General features: G+C 41.2%; 1 protein-coding gene across 4 annotated transcripts in view; it reads left to right on the top strand.

Annotated features, from left to right (window-relative positions):
* SMG6 (SMG6 nonsense mediated mRNA decay factor) overlaps positions 1-23,212 on the top strand; it is a 227,848-nt gene that overhangs the window by 29,421 nt on the left and 175,215 nt on the right. For all 4 annotated transcript variants that reach the window (XM_028109088.2, XM_028109089.2, XM_028109091.2 and 1 more), the window contains exon 9: positions 18,148-18,209. In XM_028109088.2, coding sequence (XP_027964889.1) covers positions 18,148-18,209 — 62 coding nt within the window. The remainder of the gene's footprint in view (positions 1-18,147; positions 18,210-23,212) is intronic.

Genomic DNA, 23,212 nt, shown 5'->3' with positions numbered 1-23,212 from the left:
TCGATTATTTCATTGCCCTATCATTATCAAAGCAGGGTGGGTACCATACAGTTTTGCAGGGTTGCCGTGGGAATTACATGAACATCTTGTCATTTATATAGCCCTTTACTTTTGTGAAGTAGTTTATAGTATGTGCCTTATGTCATATTCCTCCGCTCTGGAAGCTATTTGAAAGTATTCTTCTGTGAACTGAGATCTGGCAACATAGGATGACAGGAATTCGTAAAGCCTTTTTCTGTAGGAAGAGGCTACAGGTTGGCTCTCTTTTTCTTAGGCCTTAAGAAACAGAACTTGGTGAGATTGCTTCAAAGGTAGAACCAGGACTGGGTTTTTCAGATACCGATAACGTGTTCTGTGAGAAAGAGCCCCTAACAGGCAAGGGCTGGGGCTGCTTGCCTGGATCATTGCTGGACTCTTGGGCTGATGTCTTTCTTTGTGTCTTTGTGGTTGGCAGTGAGTGGAAGTTTCTCAAAGTACATTGGGCCTACCTACAAACCCTTAACGCCCCATATGACCTCGGTCACCAAACCACTTCAGGGCTTTATTTTTATCCTAGCCGTTTCGTTTCAAGATGTGAGGTTGGTTTCTTTCCTCTAGCAGAGCAAAGTTCTCTGGGGGAAGAAACAGAGTGCCAGGGTGCAGTTGAGGCTGGTTAAACACCAAAACCACACTCTTCATCTTTCTGGGCTTGAGACGTGACATAAGCCATGCTGCAAACACCAGCTTCCACACTGTGAAGAAACCTTGTCAGATACTGACTTCATTTATTTTGTGTGTGTGTTTTGTTTTTAATTTTAGACTAGTAAAATGTGGGGGGAAAGAGGTGTATCTGCCCATTCTGCTCTAACCAGAAATTCTAAGAATGGACACCTTGTTAAAATCCAGTATTTCCGAGCTTAAGGTTTTTCATCTTCCCCAACAGTGTCGATGAGAACTCTCACAACTCACCAGGTCTCAGGAAACCGGATTACCAACATATCCTGTTCGCGTGCATGTGTGTATTCTGTGTTACCCACAGGCCACTTTCCACCCCACGTGACCTTTAGTTACCATCCGGAAAGTCAGGACCCAGATACCAGTCAGAATTTCCAGGCTTTGGTTTGGTTTAGACATTTTAGAAAATGTTAACAGTAGTAATTTTACAGAGACTTTCTGAGTGGCACACATAGTGAATAGGAAGTAACACATCCTGAGAAGATGGGGAAAGGCAGTACCAGTACTCTTCGAGAAACGTGTTTGAAAAGGAACATTCAGGAGAAAACTTGAAACCAAAATGCACAGGGGAGGAGGAGAGGACAGGAGAGAATTATTTAATTAATTAGAAGGAAATAATGCCCCAGTTTTTAGGTTTTAAGGCTAAATTCTGAAGCTCTTATTACGTTCATTAAAATTATAGTACACATTATTAAAGTTGTTTATTACACACTTCATCACATTTTATTTTAATCAGCATCTCTCAGTGTGAACAGGCTGTAATGAGTCAGGTAATGCTCTAGAACAGGGGTAGATAAAAGATTGCTAGTGGCCTGCAAGCTCAGAGTGGTTTATAACATACTTACATAAGGACTTGTTTAAAAAGAAGAACATGTGACAGAGATGTATGTGGCCCACAAGGCCTAAACAGTTTACTCTTTGACCCTTTACAGAAAGAGTTTGCCCACCACTGCTCTAGAATGGGAAGGGTGAAGGCAGTTAATACAGTGGTGGTCTTTCACTTAGGACATTGATTGTTAATTGTTATTGCCTTTGGGAGGGGGGTGGTTCCTCATTTTTCGGAACTATCACTGCAGGATGTTTAGCATGCCCACTAGATACCAGTAGCAGCCCTCACACATTTCCAAGCACTCCCTGGAAGGAGTGCTGCCATTCTGGTTGAGAATCACCAATACAGGAGCTTGATGAGATCAAAAACACCTTCTTAAGGTTTCCTCTCTCATTTCCTCTCAGAGAGACAGGTTTGGGATGTGGCTTTTCGTGGCATAAGGATTGACCATAGAGAGAATGTGAGTAACTCATGGAACAACGAGAGTGCTCAGTAGGGTAGAATAAAAAGGTTTTAAGGAGGCCATTTAATGAATATGTTGCATGTTCACCCTTAAAGGATTGTTGAGATTGATGTTTAATTTATGAAAGCTTTGTTTTGATGTTGCACATGCTTTGTAAAGCATGTTCCTCTCTATGTGAGAGGAAGAGTGGCCATCTTCGGCCTTAATATCCAGATGATTTTGAGATCTGTGGGAATCTGTATGGTATACTTGAGAGACTTGTTCAAAGCTGATGTAAGGATGTAGTTTTGGCATCTTGTGAATAACCTGATATCCAGACTTAAGCCAGAACTCTGGGGTTGGAGAATTTTCCAGCCTGGGAGAGTTGACTGAGAAAAGTCCTCCTTTGGCTCCTTACCAAGTTAGACAAGGGAGCAATCAGCTGCTGAGTTCTAGCCAACTGGAATGTATGTGAGGGTGTACTATAAATTGTCCCTTAGGATCCAGCTCCTAGTCTGTGAAGAGCCTTCCAAATAAGAATGAGACCCTTACATAGGATCCTTGTCATTCTGCCACTGCTTTAGGAAGGAGTAGAGTAGTGATTTGATGTTACTGTGGGAGCACCTCACTTTATATAGTAACGTACTGCCTGTTGTGTGGGGCAAGAGATTGCACTGACCTTTTCGTTTTCCCCCTGTTGCCTTTCTCACCAATTTCCTATATCGTTTTTTATTTCTGACCATTCTCTTGGGGAGATGTATCTGCAGTTCTATCATTCTGTAATCCCCCTCTACTCTTAAAGGTTCCAGAATTTCATCTGTCTACTCTGTTTTCCCTGTCTTGGATGTAATGTTTGGGGTAAGATAGTGAATATGAAAAAGTTGTTTTCTTGGCTGGTGATCTTCTCCCAGTCGGCAGACTATTTGTTAGGCTTCAGGGGGATACTCCAGGTTTTTCCCCCCTCTTGGAAGCCTTTCACTTTACTCATAAATATTTAATATTGAAGTTACTGCTCAGTTTTATTTTTCCAAGTATTACTATATAGACATTAGACCAGAAGGACCTTAAAAATACTATGGAGACTCTTTCTGATGCTTGAGTCTCTATAAAATCTATTTACCACACATTTTTGAGAGCTTCAGTGATTTTTTTCAGTTGTCTGTCTTCCATCTGTCCCCTGTTCGAGAACTTGATTATCTGTTATGGAAATCACTAGGCATCTCCTACAATTGTTCTTTCCATGTCACTCATGCCTTGATCCATCAGAGAACTGTGTACATGGGTAACATATTGGTCCCCAGTAGTATTGCTTTGACTGAATTGTATTTTGGTGTAAGGTCATCAGCCTATATTAAGACAAGTAATAAAGAGGTCTAGGGAATCATTGCTATTTGTATCACATGGTATCTTCTCTCTGGAAACCCATGGGAGAAATGTCTGCTTTTAGTATCAGAGATAGTCGTGCTGTGTGGGTTTTTGTTTTTTTTTAATTTAACTTCATGCTCATATATGAATTTGTTTTTAAGAATAATTCTGTCTTAATTGTCCCAGAGGTTAGTGTCAAACTTGTAACTTCCTTTAATAAATATGAAGGGCTTTCTGGCATTCATTTTGTGTCATGTCCTTACTACTAGTGACCTCTGATTTTCTTCTGTTTTGTTCCTTTCTTGTTTTCAATTTATTTTATGCTGCAGTATAGTATATACCTTCCTACATTGCCTAAATAACAGTTTTATATAGACATTTTTCTCTTTTTCTCTTGCTTAATCAGTTGTAAAACCTCTTAGGTCAGCTAGTCCTCTCTGAGGGGATCAGGGTTTTCCCTGTCCCCATTCAGGTTCTTTCCGTAAATATTTAGTGAGTACATTTATGTACTTACTATTATTATTATTCTAAGCACCGCACACATCTTTTCCTTAAAGATACAGTCTAGTAGGAAAAATGGATATGTAAAGTATTACAAATGCGATAATAGAAATATGTACACTGTACAGGGATAATACAGAGGAGAAAGACATTAACTCACGATGAACAGGGAAAGCTACCTAGAAAGGTGATCTGTCCTTACTTTCGAAGGATGAAAGAAGTTCTTTAGGTAGATGGGAGTAGCCAGCTTTTCTGGCAGAAGGAACAAACATAGATAAAAATATGGTGTGGTTAGAAACTGCAAGTGGTTGCTCCTAGGATTCCTGACCAAGAGTCTGTAATTAGAATATCTTTAGGCCATGGTACAGATGTCCAAATTGATGTGTTTAATCAGTCAGCTGGAGCTGAAGATTCATCACAAAGTAGTTACTTTGGGCTTTTGATTTGGCCCAAGCTTAGAAGTGGATCCTTCAAATAGTTCTTCTCTGCTTTATTTTATGCATTAGCAAAAGTTGAGTCATTCTAAAGTCATGCCTTCCATCATTCTGGGAAGCTTTCTGAGCCAAGGCCAGTTTGGCTTAGGAGTAGGTTATGCTTTGTGTTGTAACCATTGGCAATAAGTCCTCTCCTTGCCCTACACACGCACAGTAGGACTGCAGCTAATGAAGCACATGGAAGGAGAAGCTGGGATGATAACCTCTGTGGATTTACATTTTTCTGGGGTGTTTCTTGGTAAAGGTGCTAAAACTTTACTCTGTCTAGTAAGATTCTGAGCTGACTTATGCCACAGATCTCTGAGATACTGGGTCCTAATTTGTAAAGCAAACTATGTGTAAGTCAGTTGACATTCTCTCTAAGGAATTTTTTTTGGCAGATTTTCCTTTAGACTTCTGGACAGATCTGTAAAATAGTATGGCTTTTAAAATACTTTGACATGACACATATCTAAAGGTTGAATAAGGCACTAATAGATGCCCTCGGTGTTTCCAATAAGCTGTCCCTTGTGGCTAATGGAGACTAGGACTTTCATCTTCTGGAATACATTCCTAAATTGTTTTTTATTTCCATTGACACATTTCTTAATCTCTTCCCTTGTTTCTACCTCTGTAAAGTAAGGCTATAGTCTATACCATCAACAGATCTGGTATTTGACACCAGTGTAGCTTTCTGCACTTAGATGGAGTCCCAGACTTTTAGCACAGTCACCTTCATTTCTACCACCTCAGAGTTAGAATCTTGGTGTGGGGGTTAGGACATACGGGGCAAAGGGTTATTGGCTATGGAATAAAGGCTTTTGGTGGAACAGCAGAAAAGATTGTGGTAATTATTTTTTTTTTAAAGATTTTATTTATTTATTTGAGAGAGAGAGAATGAGAGATAGCACGAGAGGGAAGAGGGTCAGAGGGAGAAGCAGACTCCCTGCCGAGCAGGGAGCCCGATGTGGGACTCGATCCCGGGACTCCAGGATCATGACCTGAGCCGAAGGCAGTCGCTTAACCAACTGAGCCACCCAGGCGCCCAAGATTGTGGTAATTAAAAAAAAAACAAAACCTTTTATTACAAAATAATATCCATACAGAAAAGTGTATGTATCAAAGCCATACAGTTTGATAAGCTGTCACAAACTAAGCATATGTGTGTAACCAGTGGAGTTTAATTGGTTTTTGACTCATGTTACTTTTGTTCTTTTTAACTCAAACTCTGATATTCCCTATATGTTTAATAGTTACATTAACGGGGATAGAGCATTGTGAATAAATTAGGAAGAACTTAATGCTCATGTTTTCCCTTGCTAATGCTTTCTGGTATGCCTAAGATTGATTTTTCATTGTTGAGAGAAGAAAGGAGAATTGGACCAAAGATGAAAGATTTAAAGGTGTTTGCCCTGTCTTTTGAACTAGATATTTGGGGTCTGAGAACAAGCACAGAAAAGACATGACTGACAAAAAACTAGATGGAAGCGGGCCTTGCTTTCAGTCACAGAGAAACTTGAGTCTCTCACCAGAAGTGCTGTGGTTTTTGGCCTTAATGTTGAACTATTTGGCTGTGGGGGCGTTGGAGGGTGTGTGACATCATGGCCCACCTGCTTCTGGAGACACTTGGAGCCAGCTGGGATGTGGAATCCCAGAAGTCCTGCGCTGCCATGTTTATAGTCTTGTCTTTGGTGTCCAGGTAAATGCCAGGCTGTACCAGGTCATGTTGTCTGTGTGTAACCCATTTTTATTCTAACAGTTTTCTTCTCTTTTTGCTGCTAGCTGACAGTGACATAGAGGTGTCTGTGTTGATAAAGAACAGATACAGAAGTTTGCATCCAAACCTGAATAACCATTTTTAACTTGAAACACTTTTCCTAGGAGTTGATGCACCAGAATCCTTCCCTTATTTGGTGCCCTGCTTAAATCTGAAGCTTGCACGAGGTTGCCAGAGCGCTCTGTATGCTGATTGTTTGCTTTTTGGTACCCACAGCAGAGTGGTTTGTGAAACCTTCTTTGTGACCACATCTTTCTTAAACTGAAGCTTTGTTCTTCTTTGGGTTTTTAGATTAGTTCTTGCTCCTCCCTTTCCTGAGAGATTCAGGGGTTTTCCTGTATCGTGGTAGGTGGGTAGGCAGGAGGGTATGTTTTCAGATATTTTTTCTGGATTATGCACAGTCCCTTGATGATGGTGTGTGAATGTACATATATTCTTTGACTCTTGAAGAACTATTTCTCTATTAACCAGGCAGTTTGTGGATTTATTTAGAAAAAATGTTAAGAGTTTTTATTTACTAGTTCTATTACTGCTATTTCACTGTTACAGAAAGCAAGGTTTTATTCACTTTTCTCACTTTTCTCTTCTTTCTTCCTGTTGGCATTATCCTAGGGTGCATTTGTTAAGTGCTTCCACTGACTTGCCAGATATGATGTGGACTGGAAGTATCTACTTCCCTTAAACTGTAAGACTTCTCAGTTGGTTTGAACTAGTGGTCTCTCAGTGAATGAGAGCTGGAACCATTAGCGGGTTTTTGCTTGGGGTTGCTTTAGCTTTTGGCCTTTATAAACATTCTGGGTGGCTGTCTTGGTTCTGCCAAAGATTGCCTTCTTTAAAGGTGAAAGATTAAGAGCTCAGACTCTGGAGCCAGACTGCCTGGGTTAACCTTGGACAGGTCACTCTCTGTTTCCTCATCTGTAGTATAGAAATTATAGGATTACTGAACTCATAGGATTGTTGTAAGGTTAAATGAGTTAATACACAAGGTGCTTAGAATAGTGCCTTACACATAGAAGGTGCTCTAGAAGTTTGGACTTTTATTATTAAGGTGCTTGGGTGTGCCACACTTGTTTGTTCAGCTGGAAAAACTTGAAGTCTTATTATCTGAAATGTGTTTGGGGAGCCTGGGGTACTTTTAACTCCTAAAGCACAGAGCCAACTCTGTAAATTCAACCCGTTCTCAGTAGGGGGGCTGTCTCCAAGCTTTTGAAAGTTACAGCCCAGTAAGGTGTTAGGCCACACTCCCCCCACTGTGTGGATTATAAGCTGAGTAGAACATTAGAATACTGGATAGGTTCTCCAGTTCTTTGTTCTCATTGGCTGAGCCTTTTGTTGTGCTTCAGAGTATGTCTTTTGTTCCTGCCATATGTCAAGCCAGAAGTTGTAAACATATGGGTATTAATAATCTTCAGAGCCAACTCTCTCACATCCATCCATCTCTCCATCTACCAGTCCATCACTGTTGATAATTCCTGTGTCCTGGGTTATAGAAATGAAACATTAACTAAAGTATATCTATCGGGCGCCTGGTGGCTCAGTTGTTAAGCGTCTGCCTTCGGCTCAGGTCATGATCCCAGGGTCCTGGGATCGAGCCCTGCATCAGGCTCCCTGCTCCACGGGAAGCCTGCTTCTCCTTCTCTCACTCCCCCTGCTTGTGTTCCCTCTCTCACTGTGTCTCTCTGTCAAATAAATAAAATCTTAAAAAAAAAAGTATATCTATCACAGTCTAGAGCTGTGCTGACTAGTGTGGTAGCCATATTGGCTATTTAGATTAATTAAAATGAAATACAATTAAAAATTTAGTTTCTCAGTCACACTGGCCACCTTTCAGATACTCATTACCCACGTGTGGCTAGTGGCTGCTGTATTGGTCTGTGAAGATAAGGAACATTTCTGTCATCGTGGACAAAGTTCTAGGGACAGAGCTGGTCTAAAGACAGATGTGTATGTACTTAAGACGTACCGTGATGCACAGTATCAGAGGTGTATGAAATATTCTCTAAGCCGGCAGGATAAGGTATCAGGCTCAGCCTAGGGGTAGAGGGTTGGGAAAGCAAGGAAAAGTAGGACTTTATTAGATACAGAAAAGCTTGGCAGCCGAAAGAACATGGTGAATTTCAGGCACCATGAATAATTCTTTGTTGCCTGAATTATAGGCCTTATCAGCAAGGGTGGAGACAGGAGGAACAGCAGAAGACCAGACTAGAAAAGCCATTTGTTCACCAACTATTTATTGGTTACCTCCTTTGAGCCCAGTTTTGAACAAAATATACGAAGTCCTTGCTGTCATGATGTGTGTGTGTTTGTATAAAAATTGGTGATAAATGCTATAAAAACAGGGTAAACTGGAGCAGTGGTTCTCAAACTTGTTCCAAAAACCTGGGGAGCCTTTAAAAATCCCAGTGCTCAGGTCTCACCCCCAGGTGTCACGCCCGTGCAAATTAAATCAGTGTCTGGGGATGGAGGCCAGGCATCTGTATTTTCAAAAGATTTGCACGCCATTCCATTGTGCTATAAAATTTAGGAACCCTTGTATTGGAACATAAAACTGGGAGCATGCTTGGCACATTCAAGGGACAGGAGGCTACAGGAGTAGAGAGTGAGTATTGGACAAGGCCTTTATAGGTTACTGTAAGGATTTTGGCTTTTTTTTTTTTTACAATTTTATTTATGTATTTGACAGAGAGATACACAGCAAGAGAGGCAACACAAGCAAGGGGCGTGGGAGAGGGAGAAGCAGGCTTCCCGCTGAGCAGGGAGCCCGATGTGGGGTTCAATCCCAAGACCGGGGATCATGACCTGAGCCGAAGGCAGATGCTTAACGACTGAACCACCCAGGCGCCTGGGCTTTTTTTTTTTTAAAGGTTTTATTTTTAAGTAATTTCTATACCTACCCAAAGTGGGGCTTGAACTCAGACCCCTGAGATCGAGAGCCATATGCTCCACCAACTGAACCAGCCTGGCGCCCCAGATTTTGTCTTTTATTTTGATGTTAACTGTGATCTCTTTTTGTCCAGTCTCTTGGGCCGGAATGTAGCAGAGGGAACTGCTATTCCTCAGGATCAGAATGCTTAATTCCTGATAGAACTCTGTTTTTTCTTTGAATACCTTTGTCTGGGCTTTGTCAAATTATCCTCCAAAAAGAAATAGATTTAAATTCTCAGGAATAATGATGAGTATGTTACTTCCCTACAGCATTAATATTAGTACTACACTATTTTTCTTGAGGGTTTTGTGTGTAGCACCTGGATAGTCTATTTAATCACTATCAAATCTGTGTGTTTTATATATTCTTCAGTGACTTATCGAATATGTACTAAGTACCAACCACCATGCTAGGTAGGCCATTTAAAAATATTGAAAGGAGGGTGCCTGGGTGGCTCAGTTGGTTGGGCGACTGCCTTCGGCTCAAGTCATGATCCTGGAGTCCCGGGATCGAGTCCCGTGTCGGGCTCCCTGCTCAATGGGGAGTCTGCTTCTCCCTCTGACTGTCTCCCCTCTCATGCTCTTTCTCACTCTCTCTCCCTAAAATAAATAAAATCTTTAAAAAAAGAAAATATTGAAAGGAAATAAGAATATCCAGATTATCTCTAAAAATGAAATCACTGTTTCATTTGGTTTGGGACTTTTTCTAAAGACTCATACCTGGTTTGGGGCCACTGCTGGTCTATGTAGATGGAGTTATTTAAAACTAGAACCCCTGGGAGTTAGGGACAGGGATCATGATTGAGTGTGGAATGACCATTTCCTTTATCTTCCCTCTCTTCTCTGTCTTCATTGCCATTGGGTGAGTGCAGTAGCTTCTTAATTGGTCTCCTGGCCTCCACATATTTGAACCTGGCCAACTACCCCCCGCCCCCCCCGCCAAAAAAAAAAAATCCTAAAATTTCTAAACAGTAGCTAAAATGTCCTTTCAAAAATGGAGGTTTGCTCATGTCACTTCTCTGTTCAACACTTTTCAGTAGTTTGATTAAGATCAGACTTTTTACTAAGGAGTACAACTTAACTCAGCCTATTTCTCCAGCCTCCCTCTTGCAGAATCCCTCACCTGCTCATACCAGTCTACCACATACCACTCTTGGGACCACCACACATGCTGTTCCATTTACTTATGACACATAGACAAGACTCTCTACCTGCTCCAAAACCAACTATTTACTCAGCCTTCAGGTTTCAACTCAAGGATCTCTTCCTCTGAGATCTCTCATGCCCCTGCTGTGGAAGTATAGAGCATCCTGTATGTCCCTCATCATGGTACTTTATTATTATGTCACCCACAGAGCAGGGATCATCTCTTTGTTCTTGGTTCGTGCAGTATCCTGTACATAGAAGGTGGACAGTTAGTTTTTGTTGAATGAATATATGACCTTAGCACCCTCACACTCCGTCAACCCATTCATTTATAAGATGGGTTTGAGCTTGTGTATGTGCCTTTGGAGAACTGTTTTTCTGGTCACTTGATCACCAAGTGGGAGCTTCAACCATTTTCTCTTCTCTCTCACTTTGTGCAGCGCACACAGGGTGTCCCAGCTCACCTACTTTTTGGGTAGATGGCCATGAGAGTTCCCAGGCGCTGAGAGAGATGAGTCAGAAAGAAGAGTCATTCAAAAAGTAGCCCAGTCAGAGCAACAGTGCTGCCCTTTGGCTGAACTTTCTCTCTTTCTCTGTATACCTTGACATGTCAGGCTGGTGGCACTTTTGAGCTGGTTGTTATAGATTGTCACACCACAGCACAGGGATTCATAAACCTTAATCTGGCACTTTCCCTCGATTACAGATGTTTTGGGACATGTCCACGGGCCCTCTAACCTACGTAAAAACTTTATTGGCTTTGGGTTTGTTCTGTTTCCACTTGGTCACTTAGCCCCATAGTGGCATTGAAGGTGGAAACCTGGACAGTCCCATTTATATTTCTTTGTAGCCTTCGGGGCTTTTGAGTTCAAAAGCTTTAAGAACAGCACTCTTTTGGCATTTGGTGGGTTTTTGTTTGGTTTGGTTTGGTTTGGTGCTATCATAGAATAGGATGGTGCTTACTCAAAAGCTGGCAAGAAAAGTTAGATTTAGTTAGAATCATACATTTGTGGGCTTTTTAGAATTGGAAGGAGCACTGTAGATTGGTGATTGCCCTCCTCCTCACTACCGTTCTTCACCTGTCAGCCCGTGAGAATCACTGCTGTTTCCAGTAGATGTGTGTGGTAACCCTCAAGTGTTGTGCAGGTAGAAAAATTTTTTGAGACCCTAATGTTACAAATCTAGCCCAGGGATCAGCAAACTTTTTCTGTAAAGGGCCAGATAGTAAATATTTTAGGCTTTTGGGCCACACACTCTACTGAGGCTACTCACCTTGCCTTTGTAGAGGTAGCCACAGACAAGATGTAAGCAAGCTAGTGTGGCTGTGTTTCAACAGAACTTTACTTATGGATACTGAAATTTACATTTCATATAATTTTTCTGTGTCACGAAATACTCTTTTGAGTTTTTTCACCCATTAAAACAATATAAAAAAACAAACATTCTTAGCTCCTGAGCCATATAGAAACAAGTGACATCCTACCTGTTGACTCTTGGGCTGTAGTTTGCTGACCCCTGATCTAGCTCGGTGGTTCCTAAATCTGGCCGCCTTTTAGAATTACCTGGAGACCTTTTGAAAAGTGCTGATTTGCAGTCACCTTCCCCATCCCTGAGGATTCTGATTGTGTAGGACTGGGGAATCTATTTTTTTTTTTTTTTTTTTACAAAAGCTGTTCTTGTGATGCATACACACTCGGGGTTATGGAATTACCAATACTGATCTCACTCAGCCTTCACATTTTATAGTTGAAGAAATAGCCTTAGAAAGTTGATGTGACTACCCAGTAGTTATATAGCAAATAAATGGCACAACCAGAATTTGAACTCAGGTCTTCAATTCTAAGATCAGTGGTCTCTGTTCATATCATTCTATACTCATCCCTTTGCCCAGTAAACAAACAAGCAATAAATGCAGGATAGTCACAAACTCAGGGTTCCTTCTGTTCCTTTTTTTTTTTTTTCAATGAAAGGGAAGCTTTATTGAGGCCCCGGGGCCTTGGGGCTCGGGCAGGAGACCTCCCTACAGGCAAAGGAGGGGCCTTATTTGACTTTCTTCTTGGGGCACAGGTTGTTGGTGTGACTGCACTTCTTGCAGCAGGTGACAGCGCGGGGGTGTAGGTGAGCAGAACACTCAGCAGATCATCTTGTTTCTGGGCCCGCTGATGGAGAGAAGGCTGGGTGATGCCACCTTGCAGGCAAAGCACCAAGCGCAGGGTGGACTCTTTCTGTACATTGTGGTCTGAAAGAGTGCGTCCATTGTCCAGCTCTTTGCCCGCAAAAATGAGATGCTGCTGGTCAGGCGGGATGCCCTCCTTGTCTTGGATTTTGGCTTGGATTTTTGACATTTTCAATGGTGTCACTGGGCTCGGCCTCGAAGGTGATGGTCTTTCCCACTAGGGTCTTCACAAAGATCCGCATTTTTTCCATCTGCCGCAAGGCCACTTCCACCAAACCACTCTGCCACCTCATTGAAGAGATAGAGCAGGGTTCCTTCTTTTCCTTAGACCTAGTGCCAGTTTCCCTCCTGAGAGCCAGCTGGGTACTCTTAAGTTCTGCTGTCCCTCTGCTTGTTGGCTGGGTTTTCTGGAACTGACTGCTGATTTGACATTTAGCCTAATTTCCCTCCGGTCTGCTGGCTTTAAAAAGAGATAATGAAGTAATAGCAAGTAAATTGCTTTAACGTTAAGACTTTGTTGAGGCAGCACTAAGCTGCAGTGTGAGGATGAGAGCCGTTGTTTCAAGGGGTGCATTTCTTGGAAGAGGTGGTTTTAAGAGGCACATTTTACACTTGAGTTCACATGGCTCAGATCCAGCTGTCTAAGTAGGACATCTCAGCATGGAACTTGTGCTTAATTAGAACTAATTGAGCTGTCATTTTGCCCAGAACAGTTCAGGGGTGGAGAAACTAAAGGTGAGAAGTAATCACTGTCCCTACTCTACCTCAGCCTTGGTTTGGTCCAAGTAAGAAATGGAAGGATTGATTTTGATTTGCTCTGTCTTCAGTGAGGCATTTGAGTCATGCTACTTGGCTTGCCTGTCTTTCTTTCTTTATGTGTATCCTGGAAGGAGGAATACTGAAAGTCTAATGAATAATTTTATTTATTTATTTATTTATTTATTTATTTATTTATTTATTTAATTTGAGACAGCACGCACACACTCACACACAAGCAGGGGTGGGGAGGTGCAGAGGGAGAGGAAGAAGTAGACTCTCTGCTGAGCGGGGAGCCCGATGTGGGGCTGGATCCCAGGACCCCAAGATCACGACCCGAGCCAAAGGCAGACATTTAACCAACTGAGCCACCTGGGCGCCCCCACCATGAATACCTTTTACCTTTACCAGATGATTGTTCCATTACTAACTTACTGATAGGTTTCCACATTTGTGTGCTAGGTCCCCCTTCTTCACTTTCTTTATCATCTCCTTAGATCTTACCTCCTCCAAAGACTTTCCTTCGTAAGGAATAGTAACAAGGGAAACAGAGTGCCTCTTGACACCTTCATAGTCAATAGACCTTGTCTTAGGATTTGGAGCATAAATGGGGAGTTGGCAAGTTGGGATATTATTTATCTTTTGTTCTTGGACTACAGGTTCCTTGACAGTGGCAACCCTGTCTTGTTGGTTTGTTCTTGATCATGCCTGGCATAGTAGCAGCAGCACAGGGATGAAAGTGGACAGCACAGCATCACCTCTGTGCTCACATTTTCCTGCACCCTGTGAGCTCAGTGCTTTAGGGAGACGGTAAATGGGCTTTTTAATTGCATGCTCTGAAAGTCCTGAACATTTGCTAACAGGTACCATTGAAATTTGGGTTTCTACCTATGTTGGCTCCTATCTGAGAGGATAGAGGCCCCTATTTAAAACATTACAAAGTTTTTTTGGTTTTTGGTTTTAAATACTTGGCATATCTATAGAAGTGCTCCAGATGGATAAATTAAGAGAATGATAATTTATGCTCTCCACAATACTGTAAAAATGCACACTGGAATTTCTTTTAATACCGACTACTCTTACTATCTTTAAAATGATTCACTTCTCAGAAATTCAGTTTTCCACACAGCTATTCAGACGGAGGAGCAACTATTTAGGAATTGAAATTGGGCATATTTCAGAATTCTTACCTCCTGTGTTGTATTGCTGCCTCTGAACAGCTTCTCTTTCCTTCCTTGCTCCATAGTTCACAAAGCATTTAGAGCAGTTCTGAGTGACAGTTACCAGGGCTTGCATAAAACATTTATTCCTCAAAATGCTTTAGTTTGTATTTCATTTTCTTCTTTCAGCTCTGAGGTAGGTGGTGTCAGTGGGTGGAAATTCTGTTTTATAGTTGAGGAACAACCCAAACCATTTCACTCATAATTCTGTAGTTAATGGCAGGACAGACTTTATTGTGAGGGTCCAGAGACCTACCCATCCGGCCACTGCCATTAATGTCTCTTTGGGTCATTGCTTTTAGATGGTTTATAAAAGGCTCAGGAGTCCATAGTGAATTGGTTTTGGACTTGAACTGAAGAGACAAGAGCCTTTTAATAATTCTGTTGTTGCCTGTCAGGGTATACCCAAGAAGCACTTTTAGTTTTTGGTGAACCATATAGAAATATGTGAGGAAGATCTGGAGGCAGATAGTCTCACATTCAAAGAGTAACATTTCTTTCTGTACCTGAGTGAGACCATCTGAGTGTATTGTTAAGAATCAAAAAGTTGCCAAAATGGAAGCCAGTACAGGGTGATGTGTTGGAGAGGGAGGAAGCTCAGACTAAGACTTTCCTATGTGGACTTGGTATCAGTTGTTTTCCAAAAATTGTGCTGGAGTGTTACATTCACTGTTGCTTAGGCCCATTTGATCAATGTGTAACAAATCTATTTCCTCAGTATAACATGCCTTACCTCTCTCTAGAATGCATCTTCATTTTTAGCTCTTTTCTGACTTGAAGTGTTATTGGTGACGATAAAGAGAAGATGTGTTTAGGGTGACAGATACTTTCAGACTAAAAATAAAGCAGTGGTTCTCATTAACCAACGTCAGGGATAATGTGTGTACAGTTTGAAAAAGTTCCCTAAGATTCCCTTCACTCTCACTGGTTGAAAAACAATGCATTGAAATCTATTTTCTGCTAAATACAGTTGAAATATGACAATGGCAAGTATGAACTGAGGTAGTTACATGGGCTTCATCTGCTACCCTAAGCGAAGGGTGTTTGGGAAGTATAGATAGAACCACAGTATTTTTTTTTAAAGATTTTATTTATTTATGTATTTAGAGAGTGAGCTTGAGTGGGGTGATGGGGTGTGGGGGGACAGAGGGAGAGAGAGAGAAAGAATCTCCAGCAGACTCCACACTGAGTGCAGAGCCTGATGCAGGACTCAATCCCACGACCATGAGATCATGACCTGAGCTGAAATCAAGAGTCAGATGCCCAGCCAGCTCAGCCACCCAGGTGCCCCGATAGAACCACAGTACTACAAAGCTTCTTGGTGCTCTTAATTTTAATCCAGGAGGTATTGTAGCTCATACAGTATGAGTTTCCTACCTCATGGGGAAACTTAAAAAGTAAAACTGAAGTGCTTTTTAGTTACTCTTATTCCCTCATCATCCCTTCCGTTATGAATAATCTAATCAGTTCTCTTCCTGAGATACTTGCAGTACAAAGGAAGAAAAACTTTTCTTTGGAACCAGAAGACCTGGGTTCAAGTTGTAACTCTGCCATTTGCTGGTTTAAGTTGCTTAAATTTTCTGAGCTGCCTTGGGGCTTGGGAAATGGTAATTGGCTTGAATGAGGTGAGTTAATATCATTCTTTGCCTACCAAAGTACCCTGTATGTATAAATATAACCAGCATTCCTCCTGGTTATGGGTGGGTTAACTAGTCATGATTGATAGCTGTGGGAAAAGGGATAATTAAGTTAAAATAGGACTAGAGAGAGAGTACATACATTTTACCTTTTTATTTTTATTTTGTTATTTCTTTTACATTTTTACCTTTTTATCTTGAAATAATTTTATATCTGTAGAAAAGTTGTAAGAATAATCCAAGGAATTCTGTATATCCTTCCCTCAAATTCTTCAGTTGTTAACATTTTACCACTTGCTTTGTCATTCATTGGGGAAGAATGTTCAGCTAACGGCTGAGTGTTTACAACATGTCAAGCATGTTTTTACTTGCCTTATGTCATACACCAATCCACTAACATATAGGTACTATTATCTCCATTGTGTAGAAAAAAAACTTAGGGGTGCTTGGGTGGCTCAGTTGGTTAAGCGACTGCCTTCGGCTCAGGTCATGATCCTGGGGTCCCGGGATTGAGTCCTGCATCAGCAGGGAGTCTGCTTCTCCCTCTGCCTGCCACTCCCCCCTCTCATGTGCTCTCTCTCTGTCTCTCAAATAAATAAATAAAATCTTTAAAAAAAGAAAGAAAGAGAAACTTAGAGAGGTTAGATAAGTTGCCTGAGATTCCACAGCAGGTAAATGGCAGAGGTTGGATAGGAAAGTCCATGTTTTTCACCACCTTCCTCTACTAGTGGATCTGGAGACTTGCATTCTAGCCCAGGTTTTGCCACTAACAGTGGTATGGTCACTGGCCGTTTTATTTCACAGCAGTTCCTTTGTTTTCCAGCAGTTTCCCTTCTTTTCATGGAACCCAGTGTCCCTGGCCCTGACTCACCTCACTGTAGAGACAGGTTACCATCAATGAAGTATCTTGAACTTTTTAGCTATATAAATCAGTGCTTGATCTAGTGTTGCTGATTAAGTATAATCTGTTTAAGCAAAAATAACTAAAGTTTGTGTGCAGAGTTTGCTGTTGAAGTTATGGTGAGGTGTGAGTACGCTCCTTTACCCACACCGAGCTTCCATATGAAGTAGATGGAACTGCCATGATTTGATTGGTGTTCTCTTTTGCAAAAGGATAAACCAGGAGAGTTTTTTCTGTTAGGCAAAGTATCCAGGGGTGCTGGACTATTCCTTGCTCTGAGCACTCTCCTGAGATCAAGATTATTGATCCTTCTTTCTGTTTGGCTACTGGGCCGTGAGCATTTTGGTTCTAGGAGACCGGGGAAGATGACAACAAGGTTTGGTCTTTAGATTATCTGCACTTTCTTTGAGTTGAATTTTTCCCCCCACCCTTGGTTTGATCAGAGGATCTTTCCCCTTGGTTTTGATAGAAGTAGATTTTGTGGAACCTTAAACTGAAGATTGTAAATTTGGTAGCTTGTGGGCCAGATATGGCTGGCAAATATGTGTTTTTGGCTTGCCTAATGTCTTAAACTTTTTCCATTAGTAGCCAACATTTAAAAGCCAGAGGTTTTCACGTAAAAACCTAGCTTTCAGCTTTTCTTTAAAAGGGGAGAAGATAAAAGGAAAGAGATGATGATCCTGGGCCTACAGAGAGCAGAAGCGGAGTGGAACAGCTGTCGAGCACTACTGTCCCCAGTAGCCTATTTTGTACCTGGCCCCTGTAGACACTTGAATTTTCAGCTCTAGATCTAGAACTTAAATTTTTGTTTTAAAAGCTGGAGAAGTACAGTTGGATGAGTTAGTGTTGAGTTAGATTATCTGTGGTTACAAGAGTCCTGCTTTCTTGGATGGGTAGAAAAATAGCTTATAAATAAGATTAGGAACTTACAAGATCAGAGTATTTTCCCTGTCTTTGTCATTGTTTCATTTCCATCATTGTGGGCCAGAGTGACTCCTAGATCTGAGCGCTTCGGTCATCCCTTCATTGCCTGCACATAGGCACCGCTGCCAGCAGAGGGTGCTGTCCACTCACTGAGCCTGCTGTCATGGTGGCTCAGCTGATCCACAGCTGTTGGGCATGTGCCCTGGGTCTGTGTGAGGCTTTGGGCATGTTCATTTGGTTCCCATCCCTAGTGCCCACCCCTTAGACCCTGGCCAGGTTATTGTGTCACTAGGGACTCTGTTCAGTAACAGGAAACTGGGGAAAGTTTAATTGTTTTCTCCTCTCTCTTTTTCCCATGCAGCTGAACAAAAGGTTCATCCTCAGTTTTCTCCATGCCCATGGGAAGCTGTTTACCCGGATTGGGTAAGTGTGCAGGATGTTTATTTTATTTTCCTACATTACAAGTCATTTTGGAATTTAATATTGTTAGCAACTAGACTGTGTTTGTAACTGAGGGCACAGGGTGTGAATTCTTAGAGGCCTCCACCTTCTCTTCACTCACTGTGCTCATGAAGTTTGGGAAATATTATTCTGCATCTGTGTCTCTTCTTTCTCTATCTTTACTAAAGCCCCCTTTTAAACATCCAACCCCCACCTCTAATCCCTCTGATTTCTCTTTCCTCTGCCTTCCAGCTCAGCCCCTAGTGAGCTTCTTAAGGAAATCATACTCAATCCCTAGGTACAGCTGCCAGGGGTCCTCCTTGGGGAGAATGCTGTCCACTAATTTTCCCTTAAAGAGAAGAGTAACATTATCTTTCCTCTAACATTTTCTCTTCCTTCTGAACCATACCCCTTTCTTCTCTGCTCAGGTTTATGCACCATATTGTGATCTCCATAAATGCTAAGACTTTTCTTTGGTTTCCCCATCCACCATGGACTTACATGTAAATCTCAGGGAAGATGGTGTGTGCAAAACCCTGTTACTTCATCCATTAAATCCCTGGAAAGAGATCATGTTTTGAGTATTCCTTTCATGGATCAGAATTTTTCCTCACTGTATAAAACTAGTGATCCTAAAGCCTGATGAATGCCTGCACACCAGACTAGAGGTGTGCTGAGTGCCTCTGTAGTCTAGGAGACAAGTAAGTGGCAGCACTCTCTGATGGGTCTTCGTCTGCGTTTTCATATTTCCTGAGTTGGAGGTTTTATTATGAGCTGCCCTTTGAGGTATATCTTTTGGATCCCCCATTGTTGTCAGTGTTTCCCTCACTTTCTGCCATAGCCTTCTGAGTTTATCTGTAATGCTCTAGAAGGTTTCCTTAGTGGGAGAAGCAGAAAGGCTTTGTCTTGCTTCAAGAAACACTGTGAAAAACATGGTGAACTAGAAAGTGTGCTTGTTACATACTCATTTGTCATCAACCTGGGCAAGAGTGACAGTGATGGCCAGCACAAGGGTAGTCTTGATTTTGAAATCACTAGGGAAACTTGGAGTAGTGCCAACAGATGCATCTCTATTGGGAGAACTAAGTGTAAAGTAATTCACTTGGGAAAAGGAAATCAGGTGTGTCAGTAGCTCCCCCCACCCCACCCAGTAGGCTCTACCCTGGCAGGAGTTTTTGCTCGACGCTGTTGTATCCCCAGCGCCTAGCATACAGTAGGTACTCAGGAAATACTTGCTGTATGCCTGAATAAATCATTACAAGAAATGGACAGATTGTCAAAGACTAGAGAGAAGGATCTAGTATTCTAGTAGGTTATAGTAGATCCAGGCCAATCACTAGTGAGTCGTGTCAAGCTGCACCTACAAGGTGGACAAGATGATATCAAGGTCATTTCATAAAATAACGCATCACAGCAGGAAATACAATTATGCTGCACTTAAAATATGGCTCCTTTTTATTATCTTTTTTCTCATTTTAAAAATCTTTCTTACTACCTTACTACCTTTCCACTCTATTTCTCTCCTTTTTTTCCTTTTCCTGTGTTTGTTCTTTAAATTTTCGTGTACCATGATGTTCTGAGTCAGTATTTCTCAACCTTTGTACCATTGATATTTTGAGCCTTATAATTCTTGGTTGTTGGAGTCTGTCCTGTGTGTTGTAGGATTTTAACAGCTTCCCAGGCTTCTCCCCACTATGTACCAGTGGTATCCCTGCCTCTCCTCACCAGTCATGACAATTACAGATGTCACCAGACAATGCCAAATGTTCCCTGGGGGGCAAAATTGCTCCTGGCTGGAAACCACTGTTCTGTTAGAGATTTGGGGAGCTAAAGAAGTTCTAAATCTTGGTCTAGAATGTAGGAATATTTAACATATATTTTTGTCAGGTCTGAGTATTAGGTAGAATCTTACTTTTGTTCCCTTTAAAAATCCTTATAGTTAGATACATATATTTTGGAGGAACTTTGGGAAAGAACCATAATGATTGAAAAGCTAGAAAATTATTTCTGAGAGAAAAAATTAATCTTAATAAAATTAAAGTAAGAGGCACCTGGCTGGCTCAGTTGGTGGAGCATGTGACTCTTGATCTCAGGGTTGTGGGTTCGAACCCCACGTTGGGTGTAGAGATTGCTTAAAAATAAAATCTTAAAAAAAAACACACGCAAAACGTTAAGGTAAAAAACAAAAGTCTATTTAGAGACAGCTGTGGGGTACCTTACGTTTATAAAAGAGTCATAACCGGATAGTTTTGATTTCTTTGGGATGACAGCAAGAGAAAATAGGCTTATGTTGCAGCTGAAGAGATTTGGGTTAGGTATAAGAAAATTTCACAGAGGGAAGATGGGAATTTTCTTCTCTGGAAGTCTTTAAAAAAGAATAGATTATCTCATTTGTCAGAGGTGGTTTGCTGTGGTCCAGATTATTTTTCAGGATCTCTTCCATTCCTGCATATAACATATTCTGTTGGCAAAAAGATAAGGCCAGTCTACGTTCACCTTCATAAAAAATGAGTTACAGTTGTGTTCACATGAGGAAAATGTATGTAAATTCTAGGCACTCCAGCCCCTTGATGAGTATTCTTGTGCTCTCCTGGAAGGAAAAGAGTTGAGTCCCATATTTATTCTGGAAGGCAGAAACAGCAGTAACTTCTATTGTGGGGGGGGGGGGGCGGGGGGAAGCATAGTAGTCTGTAAGACTAGAAAAGGAGTGAGCCCAAGCCACACACAACAACATGGACTGTTGCCTAATTACCAAGAAGATGTGAAATGTGGGAGGCGTTGAAAACGAATTAAGAGTGAGGAGATTGTAATGGGGAGCAGCTGAAGACACATCCACTGTCCCGCCTGCCTTTTGAGAAAAGCCCTGGGTTGCTTTGCTCTCCGGGCCTGTGTCTTCTCTGTGCTAGGTGTTCCGAATCGCATCTGTATCCGCTGGAATGCCAACTGTGTGCAACACGAGTCTCCCTCCTCTGTGTCCAGGGAAAAAGAGGTTCAGAGCATTAGGTGGAATCAGGTGCCCAAGGGAAAAGTTTTGTTTTCACCACTGACTAATTACAAGACCTCGAGAGGGAAAAAGTCAAAGCCTCTTTGGGCTTCAGTTTCCTTATCAGCAGTTTAAATAGATGATGTCCAAGGTCCTTTCCAGTCCTTATGTTCTGTAGCACCATGATTTTTTTTTCTCTCATCTCTATCCTGTCACATGGCTTAGTTTTGTTTGTTTTTGTTCTGCTACTGGATTGCTCCTATCTTGTTTAGTTTTTAAAAATTAAGAAGTTGAAAAAAGTTAGGAAGCGTGATTCTTTTCTGCAGAGAATGTCATCTAGCCCAGCTGCGTTCCTCAGCGTCTGAGAGGTTGGGTGCTGTCCCGTTAGTCACTGTCTGAGTCACTCCCAATTTAGGTCCCAGTGTTGTCTGAAAGACTGGTTTCTTGAAACTGCCATTCAAATGAGACAAGGTATCTCTAGAGATCACTTTGGAAAGCAGTCACTTAAGTCTGCAAAATGCTTATCCTGAAAATGATTGTATCTTCTGCAGTTTTTAAGGATAGGGACAGAATCTTCTCAGGCTCAGGAAGAGGATTCAGTCAGGGATTCCATATGGCTCCTGACAGACACTTGCTTTCCTGGTGAGAGGCAGATAAGACCTGCGCCTGGACTCTACTAAGAGAGGTTGGGAAGCTGGCAGCCTGGAGACTTTTGATTTGTGACAAATAGAATAATTTTGCTTCCCATTATTACATTGGTTAAAGTTGCCGCTTTAGTTTTTACTTGCTTGCTTAGTCACGCTATTTGCACAGCTTCAAGGTCTCTTGGAATTCAAAGACTGATATATTTATTTTGGTCTTTGAATTGTGAAAAATGCAATGTTTATGTCTTGATTTATTTTTAAAATTATAAATGTTTTATATACAAAAGTCAGATGTATTCATTGTAGGGAAAAATCTATTTACTGCATACAGTGCTCATTGTAAAATATTAAGAAAACCCAGCAAAAGAAGAAATAAAAAATTGCCCATCTTCTCACTATCCAGAAATAACTCTCCACGCTTAACACTTGGTGTATATTTTTTTTATCTATACATATCACACATTTATTTTTTTACAAATATGTATGACAAGGGACATTCAACTATTTTAAAAGTGTTTTCATTTAATATATATTGAACTTTCCCCCACATGATTAAAAATCTAATACAACATTTTTTTTTAAAGATTTTATTTATTTATCTGACAGAGAGAGAGACACAGTGAGAGAGGGAACACAAGCAGGGGGAATGGGAGAGGGAGAAGCGGGCTTTCCGCGGAGCAGGGAGCCCAATGTGGGGCTCGATCCCAGGACCCTGGGATCATGACCTGGGCCGAAGGTGGATGCTTAACTGACAGAGCCATCCAGGCGCCCCTCTAATATAACTTTTAAAAAAAAGAATTCAAGTACTGGGTGTTATATGTTCTGATCTAACTGAGGAATCACTAAATTCTACCTTGAAACTAATAATATGCTGTATGTTAATTAAATTGAATTTAAATAAAAAATTAAAAAATAGAATTCAATTATATGGATGTGCCGTCTTAATCTGCTGTTGTTGGGCATTTTAGGCTGTTTCCAATTTTTTGCTGTTATAAATTACCATCTTTTTTTTTTAATAAATTACCATCTTTTTATGCTCTCTCCCCTCCTCCTTTGCTGCTACTGCTATTGCTGCTTTTTATAATTTTATAAAACTTCAAACATAAGTTGTAAATTATATTTCCATTTCAGTGTAATTTTTATCCTATAATATCAGGTGGAGCAAAAAGAAAGACATAAAACTACTTACAGGTGGTTTGAGGCCCAAATCAGCATTTTAGTGACAAAACTGGGAAGCAGAAACCCCGCTATTGAGCTCTGAGGAAGGATCTTTTATCTGTGCGTCCCTCAGTTATTGCCTAACAAAGCTGCTTTAGTCTGAGTGGATTCGTCTTCCCTCTTATCTCAGAGTTGAAGTT

This window comes from Eumetopias jubatus, unplaced genomic scaffold (assembly GCF_037043125.1).
Source record: "Eumetopias jubatus isolate StellerSeaLion01/CBP00866 unplaced genomic scaffold, mEumJub1_p1.0 scaffold_10, whole genome shotgun sequence".
Lineage (NCBI taxonomy): Eukaryota > Metazoa > Chordata > Mammalia > Carnivora > Otariidae > Eumetopias > Eumetopias jubatus.
This window is presented reverse-complemented; position numbering and strand designations above follow the sequence as displayed.